Genomic DNA, 11,385 nt, shown 5'->3' on the forward strand with positions numbered 1-11,385 from the left:
AAAAAAAAAAAAAAAAAAAAAAAAAAAAAAAAAAAAAAAAAAAAAAAAAAACATGGAGAAACAAATGAGCTGTCAGCTCATGGCTGGCACTCAGCAGAAGCCTTCACCACAGAAGTCAGCTTGGTGGCGCACTATTATCCTGGAGCAGTGTGGCCTGCAGGAGGCTCCCTGTGAGCTGAGGCTCAGCCTCTGCCTTTTGGCACCCCAGTCTTTCCAGCCCTCTGCAGAGCGGGGTTGGGGGTTAGGGGGAGGAGGGGGAGGGTTCGGGATGGGGTTGGGGGGGTCTCTTTCCTCTCTGGCAGGGTTAACCCTGTCACCAGGCCCATTCCTCCCTCCCCTCCCATCTCCTTCCCCTGGCAGCTTTTGAACTGGTGCTGGGCCTCAGGCCAAAGCAGGACAATGTCTGGGCAGGGTGGACACCGCTCTTCAAGGTCTTCTTTGTCTCTGTCCTTCCTTGCCGTGGACTCTGGACCTCACCTTCCTTCTGGGACCTTTCCTGAATTCCCAAACTCAGCTGTCCTCGGCAGGGAGCCTTAGGGCTGGAAGTGACAGAGCCAAAGGACAACCTGAATTTGAATGTTTATATTTTTATTTTAACTACAGCACATCAAACCCCACCAAGGCCACTCCACTGCCATACTATATTCTCTCTGCCCAACCCCCACCTCCCAGGCCCCGCATTTCTAATTTAACCCCGCAGGCCAGGACCTGGTGGTGTATACATACAATCTTAGCACTCAGGGAGCAGAGGCAGGAGGATCTCCACAAGTTATAGGCTAGGCTGGTCTACATATGAGTTCCAAGCCAACCAGGGGTTGGGGAGGGGGCGGGGCACAGAAAGGCCTGACTCAAAAGAGCAACCAGAATGAACACAAGTCCTGTCTCTAAGTGGTGGGTGGTGTATCCCAAAGCTGCTGGTAATTACTGGGACTGAATTGAACTCAGTTGTCATTCGTGTGTGTGTGTGTGTGTGTGTGTGTGTTGTATGTTCCCATGTGTGTGTATGTGTATTCCCATGTGTATGAATTCCCATGTGTGTGTGTTACATGTGTGTGTATGTATGTTCCTATGTGTATGTGTGTATATGTGTGTATGTTCGCTTTGGTAGCACAGATACTAAAATTGGAACAATACAGAGAAGACAGGCTTGGCCTCTGAGCAAGACTCTCGAGTTAGTGAAGCATGCTGTATTAAGATTTCTTTTCTGTTGGCATGTGTATATGTGATGTATATAAGGATATACATGTCACAGCATGAGTGTGGCGCTCAGAGGGCGATTTTGTAGAATTAATTTTCTTATTGCAGCTACACGTGTGTTACAGATTGAACTTGTTTCACCCGGTTTGCTCAGTAAGCGCCTTTATCCCTGGAAGGGTTTTACCACACTCCCTTGTCAAACATCCTCCTGCCTCTGCCTCCTGAGTGCTGAGACTGTTAAGTATCGGTCACCTGGCCCTGGCCGGAAAGACTTCAAGCTGCCAGTACTTATAAGGGACACTGATGAATGCAAGGCCACACTGGGTTACAGAGTTAGAGTCCAACTCAAAAACACCTACAGTTTCCCCTCAACAAAACAAATATCTCACATGGGGTTGATGCTCGGAAAATACCTCCTTCTGGCTTACCCGATGGCAGAAGCAGAGACAGCCCTGGGGCATCCCATGACTCATTATTTGGTGAAGTAAGAGTAAGGGGTTAACTTTAGGGTGGTATTGCCTGACTCAGTGTGGCCAAAAGATGAAGAAGGCAGTCAGCTCCAAAACTGATCCCTAAATTTAACAGCAGTCATTGTGTAACTTCTGAACAAGTATCACCCTGGAAGGATGGATGGAATGGTAATAGTGGTGGAGATTTGGAGTATGTATGTGTGCAAGGCTCTTGAGTTCTGTCCCTAGCACCTACATAAATACACCTTATCTGTCACCCTACCTAATGGGTCCAATTTGCTTTTCTCTATCTAGGGGAACACGACCTTCTCAGGGGCTGGTGAAATGGCTCATCAAGCAAAGTTGCTTGTCACCAAGCCTGAGGACCTGGGCTTGGTTCCACTGGAGTCACACAGTGGAGGAAGAGACCACCACACATTCACCATACATGCACGAATACACATACATGAATACATGCAATAACAATAATTCCCAAGAGTTCCTTTGGAAAGGTGGAAGAAAATGAATACACACAGAAGGATGAATGCTTTGCAGACAGGATGGACACCTTGGGTTTATCACCTAGTAGCTACGAGGCCTGCACACAAGCACACTCGCCTTTCAGAGCCTCTCTCTATTTGTCCAGAAAATGGGTCAATGAAGCCAGACATGGTGGAGCACATTTGTAATCTCAGCACTGAGCAGCTGAGGGTGAGAGAATTTAAAGTTTGAGGACCACTTAGGCTACACCGTGAGACTCTGTCTCAGAACAAACAGTCACAGAGAGAATGGAGGGCTGGGGCTAAGGTTGAGAGTTGTGAGGGGCTTGCCTCTCACTCACAAGGCCAGGAGTTGCATCCCCAGCGCTGTAAAAACAAAACCAACCAACCAACCAACCAACCAAACAAACAAACAAACAAAAAACCAACAAAGATTAGGTAAACAGTCCTTGGCAAGCAGGACTCAGCCGTGAGGTAGTGACAGCTCTGAGTGTTTCTGAAGTGTTTAAGAGGCCACTTAACACCCCCCCTCCAATCCCCTCCACCTCTATTAAGAACTTAGGTCCCCCCATTCCCTCATTGTTCCTTATACTGTCTTTCTTAGTAATGCCTACATTTCTGTCAACTACTTCCAGAGGATGACTAACTTCCAGGGCACCTTGAACCCACCGAACACATTAATTACAGAAAGGTTTGCACTTCCCATCTTCTGTCCCCTCTGGTCCTCTTAGCTGTCAGGTGGTAAATATCAGTTTCTTCCCAATTCTATGGAGCTAATAAGTAAGGAGTAACCTAGGTAAGACCTGGTTATAAGTGAGGGTGGAGAGTCTGGCCAACGCCAGGATCTTGTGTGCCTTCCTTGAATCCTTTGGTTCTTAGGTTGTACTTTGGGATTCAAATTTGCTGAGGGGAGCAGGGACAGGTTTCCAGTGTTCTGTTGGAGAGCTTCCAGAACATCTCAAAGGCCGCTCTCTGAACAAATGGGTAGATATCAGAAAACGCATGGGCTGGCAAGATGGCTCAGTATAAAGGTGCTCGCCCTGGAGCCCTGAAGGTCTGCATTTGATCCCTGGACCCAGAGTCGAAGGAAACATCCCGATTTCCAAAAGTTATATTATGATGTTCTCGAATATTCTGTAGCGTGTTCACATTGTGGCATATGTGTGACCACACTTACATACACATAGGTCACTTACACTTTTTTTTTTTAAATACAGCTTCTGTGAAACTTGAACCGACATAGAGTATTAACATTTATGAGAACTAGGGCCAGAGCGGTCAGGGAGTCAGGGGACTGGATCTCGGCCACAGGGCAGCCATAGACATTCGACATGACCTTAGACAAAGACCGAAGGTCACCTGGATCCCTGCGTCTACACATGGAGGAAAGATAACCAGCTAGGTTGACAGAAGCCCAGTTTAAGTAAGACATCTGCAATCCTCATCATCATGACATTGACTTTGAAATTCACAGCGGAGAGACCCCACTACCACCACGTCTTAAATTTCTAAAGCCGAAAACAGTAATAGCTTACAGTTCTGCCAGCTCAAAAAAAAAAAAATCAGAAAGCACAACATTGGCTTTTTTTCTCCCCCTTTTATAATTTTGGCAAGAGGAAGATGCAGTTCCTGGAAATGCTTACAAAATGATTCCTGACACTAGGAGGAGATAGTTAAAAGAGGGGAAAAGGAAAAAGAAAAGCTATCTGTGTTCAGATAGAAAGGAGGAAGGTGGAAAGAAAAGAGAGAAACAAAAGAACTAAAAGAGAAAGGGGGGCTTTAAAGGGCCCCAATTCAGGGGACGTTATCAAGGTCTCAGCATCTGCTATTCACAAGCCGCTCGCCGACTGGGGTGGCGCAGGCCCCGCCCCTATCTCGGGTGTCCGGCGCTCATTGGTGGGAGAGGCAGTCGCCGGCCGGTGACTGCCCGAGGAAAGGTTGCCTGGGACACGCATCCCTGTGTGAACGCATGACGTCCCACCCTGGCGCCAGGCTGTCTGGGGCTGAGTCTTAGATCAACACAGCTGTGGGACCCGGACCCACAGCTGGGCAAAGGAGCGGATTCCTCAACAAAAAATAGGATTGTGGGAAAAGTTCTGAAACAAAAACAGCGCAGACAAAAGCCTTAATGACATCCTTTCATAAAAATAAAAAATGCAAGAGGGGGGAAAAAGCTGGTAAAAGGAGCAGAACTGGGAACAGAAAGTTCAGAGGCGTTTGGAGTAAGAGGCTGAGGCCCCACCACCGCTAAACAAGTTGCAGAAGGCCGGGGCGAGCCGGCCAGTCTGCTGTGCAGGCAAGAGAGAGTCTTTGGGGTTTAAACTCTATTCACTGATCCCAACCCGACTAAAACCCACTCCTTTCAGACTTAGACTCTTAGGTCAGAAAAGACCCTTTAAAAGGCCATTTACTCCTCCCCTCCCCCTCCCCCAAAGTAAGGTTCTGAAAGAAAGGATCTGTGTGCAGAGGTAAGTTACTGGCATGGAAAGGACCGAATGCGGCTTGATAACCCCACGGGCACCTTTCTGACCTATCCCCACACAGCCTGGGAGCATCACGAGGAAATAATAAATGCTGTGAAGGTACTTTGCAAATTGTAAAACCAGAGAATCCGCTATCCAACCCCGAGGCAACAGAGGCTGTAGTGGAGGACTGGAGAAGAGAGAGCGGACCTGGGTGGGCGAAGCACCTACCGCACATCTGGCCCCATGATGAACTAATGCAGACCAGGGAGTGTGCCCTTCTCACAGAAGGGGTGTTTAAGCTTTCTTTCCTTTTTTGAGACAGGGTCTCACTAGTCAACCCCTGACTGTCCTGAAACTCACTATGTAGACCAGGCTGGCTAGGAACTCAAGCTGTCTTCTGCCTTCTGAGTGCTGGGAGCAACAAAAGGCTTTTTTTTTTTTAAGATAAATTAGGTCAGAGCCGGGTGTAGTGGTGTATCCCTTATTACCAGCACTAGGGAGGCAGATCATCTCAGAGTTCCAGGCCAGCCTGATCTACACAGAGAGTTCCAGGACAGCCAGAGTTACATAGAGAAACACTGTCTCAAAAATAGATAGATAAATAAATAAATAAATGTAAGGTAAATAAATAAATAAATGTAAGGTAAATAAATAAATGAGGTCATTTTCATTAGCTCCATTTAACAGGCCTGAAAATTGAGGCTCAGAGAATAATTTATTCCAAATTCACACCGTTAGTGAAATAAAACAAGTTAAGTTTTGAACATAGGTCTGCCAGGCACTGAAGGCCATGATTTTTCTAGAAGCTCCTGACTTGACTGTTTTGCACACACATACAGAAGTCTTCACGAGAGCCAAAGAAAGGCTCCTCTGTTCAGTTTTTGGGAGTCCACACAGCCACGGAGATTTCTCTTCCCGTGACCAAATAGCTGGCATTTAACTTCTTCAGCATAGAGACTGCCTTGTGCTTTCTCAGGTTAGACCTTCTGTCTTCTACCGAAATAGCTGTCCTTGAGAACTTGAATATTCCCAGGAGAAAACTTTTCAGAGACTTTTTCTTGGGACACAGGGGCCTGTGGTATGATGGAAAAGAATGAGGCTCCGAGACTGGCTTACCTGTGATGTGATACAGGACCCGTTTTATATGCCCTGTCCCCGGCCCTGTGCTGGTCCACACTCCTTGTCCAACTGTCACACAAGCATCTGGAGTTCTGAGTCAGAAAGTATTTATAACAATCCCTCAGTGCCCCCTCTCTCTGTCTCTCTCCTCATACAGCTGATCAAAGCCGTGGTATCTGGGTCTGCTCAAGATTATGTGTCGATAACCAGTAAATAGCAGAGCTGTCCGGATTGAACCCAGGGCTTTGGCTCCCTAGACCGATGTCCTTCCAATTATTGGAACTGTCCCAGCTCAGAGGTCCCATTGTCCTGTTGATCAGTGCCACACACTACTGAACACTTAATTGTTTCCTGTGTTAATCTTGTCCCCAGACATTGTGAGATTCTTGAGAGCAGGCGCCTCTGTTTCATGTGAAGCAACTCCATAAATATTTACCAGGCTGATTGATTAAGAAAGCAATCTCGTGGCTGCAAAACCCCACCTGTTCTCTCCCAAGATGGAAACCAGAATTTTGGAACTGCCGAGGCTTCAGGGTCTGGGAGGCAGAGCCAGGCAAAGAATAGAGTGTGCACTGTCCTTTTGCAGTATGGGATTGCCTGCCTGCTGGCTGCTCTCCTGCTCGCTCAGATGGTGGCTGGGGCTACTTCAGCAGGACGAGGAATAATCATGTCCAGGTGGCTGCCCTTCCACAGCAGAAAGGGACAGACAACACGGCGATGAAATTGTTATTGTTTTCTACAGAGTGTGCAAAGCGTGCAAAAGGAGGGAGGCTGTGCAAAACGGGGAAGCAAACGCTAGACAGCTGACCCATTTGGTTCTATGTATGCCCGTGGAGGGGACCTTCTAAAAGGGTATATGCAGCAAGCATCCCCATATTTGAAACCTTGTCCAAAATCCTAATCAAATTCACTTCCAAAGCACAACTGGGCATACATTTAGTTCCTTAAGGAGTTCTTGGTGGAAACGGTCCATGCTTTTTCTTTCTCCGTGGAAAAGGACTGGATCCAGACGGCTCTTATCCCCTTTCCCCTGGTGCTCAAATAATGTTCTTTGCTTAGACCTCCCCTTCCCTCCTCCTTCTGCAATCTCAGCGCCTAGCCCAAATCTGTTTTCTTCATTGTAACCTCAGCTTCACCGCAATTAATTTTTTCCCCCTCTGGTCACAAGATAATTCCTGACGCCAGTGAGTCTGGAGGTCAGACGAGCAGCAAATTGGGGAACAAGGCGGCACTAATTCCTTACAAGTTTCCCTTGAAAATTCTTGAGAGAGAGAGGAGAAAGAGAGAGAGAGAGAGAGATCTTTAGTTGTTCAAGGGATTTATGACCTCAGAGCTGTGGGTTCGAACCAGTATTGGGGGGAGGGGACCTCAGAGAACTTGGGCGCCTCCAGAAAAGGCATATTCTTAAAAGTTAATGGTTTTAAGTGATTCTTTTTTTTTTCAAATCTGTGCTAGCTCAAGAGCCCCGCCTCTCCTCGGTATCAGCGCTTCCTCATTCCTCGCATCCGAGGCTCCGCGGTCCTCGGCGTCAGACCAGCCCGAGGAAGCCTGTTAGCAATTTAAACCCACTGTGAACGCCCAGGGCCGGGGAGGCGGTGCCCAGGGCGGGCGGGGGTGGACCCTTGGCGGTCTGTTTTGAATAAAGGGGTGTGTCCTAGAGCGGACTCTATAAGAGTCGGCCGCTGCAGGCGTGCGCGCACTGTTTGCTGCTTTAGGTGTCTCTTTTTCCTCCCTCTCTATCTCTACTCTCCATCATGAAGGCGCTGAGCCCGGTACGCGGCTGCTACGAGGCGGTGTGCTGCCTGTCGGAACGTAGCCTGGCCATTGCGCGAGGCCGCGGTAAGAGCCCGTCGGCCGAGGAGCCTCTTAGCCTCTTGGACGACATGAACCACTGCTACTCACGCCTGCGGGAACTGGTGCCGGGAGTCCCGCGAGGCACTCAGCTTAGCCAGGTGGAAATCCTGCAGCGTGTCATAGACTACATCCTCGACCTTCAGGTGGTCCTGGCAGAGCCGGCGCCTGGACCCCCGGACGGTCCGCATCTCCCGATCCAGGTGCGAGACGGAGCCAGACCAGGCTGCTCTGAGCGTGCGGGCAGGGATGCTGCGGGTCTTCCCCATCGTGTCCCCGAGTCCCTTGGCTAACTCGTCTCCTATCCTTCTTTCACAGACAGCTGAGCTCACTCCAGAACTTGTGATCTCCAAGGACAAGAGGAGCTTTTGCCACTGACCCGGTCGTCCTGGCACCTCCCGGTAAGTTTTCTCCTGGCGTGGTCGAGGAGGGAGGCTTGCATGGGAAATCGTGCCTTTGACAGAACATTGTAAGGCTTAGGGTTCAGTCGGTTTAGGGAAAAAGCCAAGCCACTGAAAGGCAAAAGCCTTATCTATGATCAGTTAGGATAAAGGACAGAACCTATGTCAATATCACGTGCATTCCTAAGACACGCTGTCCCTTCTCATCCCGGGTGGCCAGAGCCCAGGGCAAGTGGGCGCGCGGGTCGCACCAAATGAGTTTTGGAGTAAAGGGAGCCCTCCCCCCTTTCCACTAGTGTTATTTCTAAGCGGGAGGGGGAGTGGTGACTCCGCCTGTGGTCCTTTGGCGCCAACTGGGTGGAGGCAGTGTGGGGAGCGGAGTTATCAGCTGGAGGTAGAGACCGAGTTTCCTCCCTGGCGCCGGCCAGTCTGCGGCATCCTCCGCCTGGGCGCGCTCGGCGGAAACTGACGGCTCCCTCGCTCTTCTCTCCTCCCCCGCCCAGAACGCAGGTGCTGGCGCCCGTTCCGCTTGGGACCCTGAGACTCTGGGACCCTCTCTCCAGCCGGAAGCCTGAGGGCATGGATGAGCTTCGATCTTAACCCAGCCCTCTTCACTTACCCTGAACTCAACGCCTCGAGGCTGGACCTGGAGCCCGAGAGAAGGACTGAACTTGGGTGGCCTGAAGAGCTAGCACACGCTGGTCAGCAGCTGGGCAACGTCACTCTGTCCCCACCCTGACTCAAGTCTAAAAGACTGGCTTTTCCGAGAATGGGGTGTCGAGGGTGTGGGGGGATGCGAGTGGCTGCCCTGCGCACTCTGCCAAGGCAGCATAAGAGCTGGTCTTCTGGAAAAGCTCTGCTGCCCTGATTATGAACTCTATAATAGAGTATATAGCTTTTGTACCTTTTTTACAGGAAGGTGACTTTCTGTAATCATGTGATGTATATTAAACTTTTTATAAAAGTTAACATTTTGCATAATAAACCATTTTTGAACACTTTGTGTATGACATCTTGCGCCGCCTCCTAGGAGAGGAGCTTGGGGCGGGCAGATTTGCATACCCTTTTAGGGACGAGAAAGTTCCCAGCTGAGGCTGAGGGCTAGGGTGGCTTGGTTAGTAGGAAGGGCTGGGGTTGGGAATCCCCCAAAACATGGGAGGTTGAAAGCAAGGATCTATGATCCTACTCTCAATTACAGGAGCCTCTCCTACAGCCAGCAAGTCTGAGACCCGAATCTTTTTTATTTCTTCAGTTCCTTGAAACTTGGCAGCAGCTCTTAGATGGATGCCCCAAATGATTGGGTGAACCTTACTGGCCGCTCGGGGTCAAGTGGGGGGATATGAACCATTTCGTATTTAAATAAACTGCCTCCATTAACTTCATGCTTTCTGGTCTGCCTTTCTCTCAGACTTCCAAACTTGGAGAAAGGAACCCTGTGGGTGGGGTGGGGTGGGGGTATAGTGATGTACTTTAATCCTAGCACTCTTGAGGCAGAGGCACACAATCTCTTTGAGTTTGGAACCTGGAACTCTATATATTGCTATGTACAGTGAGTTCCAGGATGGTCAGAGCTACGTGGGAAGACCCTGTATATAGGAAAACCAAACTCAGGTCTGCAGCCAATTTTCAGGGTGTAGGCTTGCTGGGAAACTCAAGTTCCCTTAATGTTCAGTAAACTTTGACCTGGGGTTTGAGAATAATGAGTATAGTATTGCGGTTGGCAGGAATGGGACCTTAGACTGGCCATTTCTGGGGTCAGGCCTGGGAGTTGGGTAAAAGGCAAGGTGGCAACCCATGCCCCATCTCTCCACCCCCAACATGGTTCCTCCCCAGGTGGGCTGCATCAGTCCCCCATCGTCACAGGATTCCTATTTATATGATCTCATCTGTGTCGGCCTTGGCATGTGCTACTTGTATTTCATAACATTTCATTACCCTTTGTGCAGTAACCCTAGTGAGCTTTCTGGGGTGAAACAGGGTCGTGGCGGGAGGGGAGGGGAGCAACCTCCTTGCCAGTTGTCCTTCCAGTCTGATTAATGGTTTTTAACCTGTCTGGTTTCTTCTGATGAACCAATGGGAGATATGACCATCTTTCAGAAATCACACATGAAATTTTGCAGAATAATGGCAGGCCTCCCACCTCTGGAGGTCCTGTTTCTACGTAAGAAAACTTTGCCTTAAATTTAATACTCTAGTAACATCCATCTTGGACTGTGTGTTAAGGTATGCTGTGTTCTTTGAAGAGAGCCCATCAAACATGACAATCCTGCATTGACTGAATACTGCAGGCTACAGGCTATTTCTCCAACGAGCCAGTTTCCACATTCGTACCAGGTGACAGTTCTGAGGGGTCTGCCTTCTGTTCACTTAGAGGTTACGACCAAGGAAGGATTGAAAGCTTTAGTGGAGCAAGCCACGTCTCTCTGAGCCCAGCTGCCTCCAAGGACTGAAGATAATGATGGGAAACTTCTTTGAAATGCATCACACACCTACGAGGCATTATTAAGCTAATTCCAAGGAAATTGCTTGTCAGGACTCCCAGGGTTGAGCAGTTCAGGTGGCCCGGACAAAAGCTTAGACCATCTAGCCAATCCATTAGTCATTAGAAACTGAAAGCACTTTAGCCCTAGGTCAGAAACCTCTTGAGTTAGTCTGCTGTTGTAATCATTTATGGGCGTGCCTACCAGGTGCCTCGGTCCATTCCATTACATCCTAATCTTTTTTTCTAATCTGCAAGGTGTGTATCTTGAATAGGTTGATCAAGGTCACAGCAAGGAAGTGGGAGATGGTATTTAGGAAAGCCAGCTTCCTGTAGAATCAAAGTCTGGGTTCTTATTCTCTACTTTAGACAGCTCTTTCCCTAGTCAACTGCTTCGGCGTGAATGGGGCACAAATTAGGAGCCCAGTAAGAGCTTGTTGGGAAAAAAAAAGAAAACAAAAAAAACATCTTAGTTCTGCATGAAATGGGATGATAGTACATCCCTTAAAATTGTATGGTTCGGATATAAAAGACCACACATGAAATATTTTCCTGGCTCTCCTTGAACTATGCCATTTAGAGGCCCGAGCTGATCTCGAAGCTCTGAAGCACACACACGCTTGCACGCACACACATATATGTTAGCACATGGCCACACAATGTCTAAGTGACAAAGCAGGGGTTCAAATTCATGTCCGCGACACTTGGCAATGGTGGCCTTCCAAGAAGGCAGTGCACCACCTTAGTACACAGAACGGGACACTCCTCAATTTTAAGTCTACGGAGTAGTTACGGCAGTCCGTGATTACCACTCTTTCCCAGGCCCCCCACCCTCACCCCCCGGCTGCACCCTTAAAACTTCTCTCTCTGGCTTTCCCGCAAAACTGCAGCTCTACCCACTAGCCCGCCTCCAGGCAAGAAGCG

General features: G+C 48.9%; 1 protein-coding gene and 1 pseudogene across 1 annotated transcript; both read left to right on the forward strand.

Annotated features, from left to right (window-relative positions):
* The first annotated feature begins 1,094 nt into the window (after positions 1–1,094).
* Positions 1,095–1,195, forward strand: LOC115030940 (annotated as a pseudogene).
* A 6,216-nt stretch (positions 1,196–7,411) lies between these two features.
* On the forward strand, positions 7,412–8,985 carry Id3 (inhibitor of DNA binding 3, HLH protein). Its single transcript, XM_021160742.2, has 3 exons — positions 7,412–7,784; positions 7,900–7,982; positions 8,486–8,985. The coding sequence occupies exons 1-2, from the start codon at positions 7,485–7,487 to the stop codon at positions 7,957–7,959; spliced, it is 360 nt and encodes a 119-aa protein (XP_021016401.1). The 5' UTR covers positions 7,412–7,484; the 3' UTR covers positions 7,960–7,982; positions 8,486–8,985.
* Positions 8,986–11,385: the final 2,400 nt, after the last annotated feature.

The sequence above is a fragment of the Mus caroli genome, chromosome 4 (assembly GCF_900094665.2).
Source record: "Mus caroli chromosome 4, CAROLI_EIJ_v1.1, whole genome shotgun sequence".
In the NCBI taxonomy this organism is placed as follows: domain Eukaryota; kingdom Metazoa; phylum Chordata; class Mammalia; order Rodentia; family Muridae; genus Mus; species Mus caroli.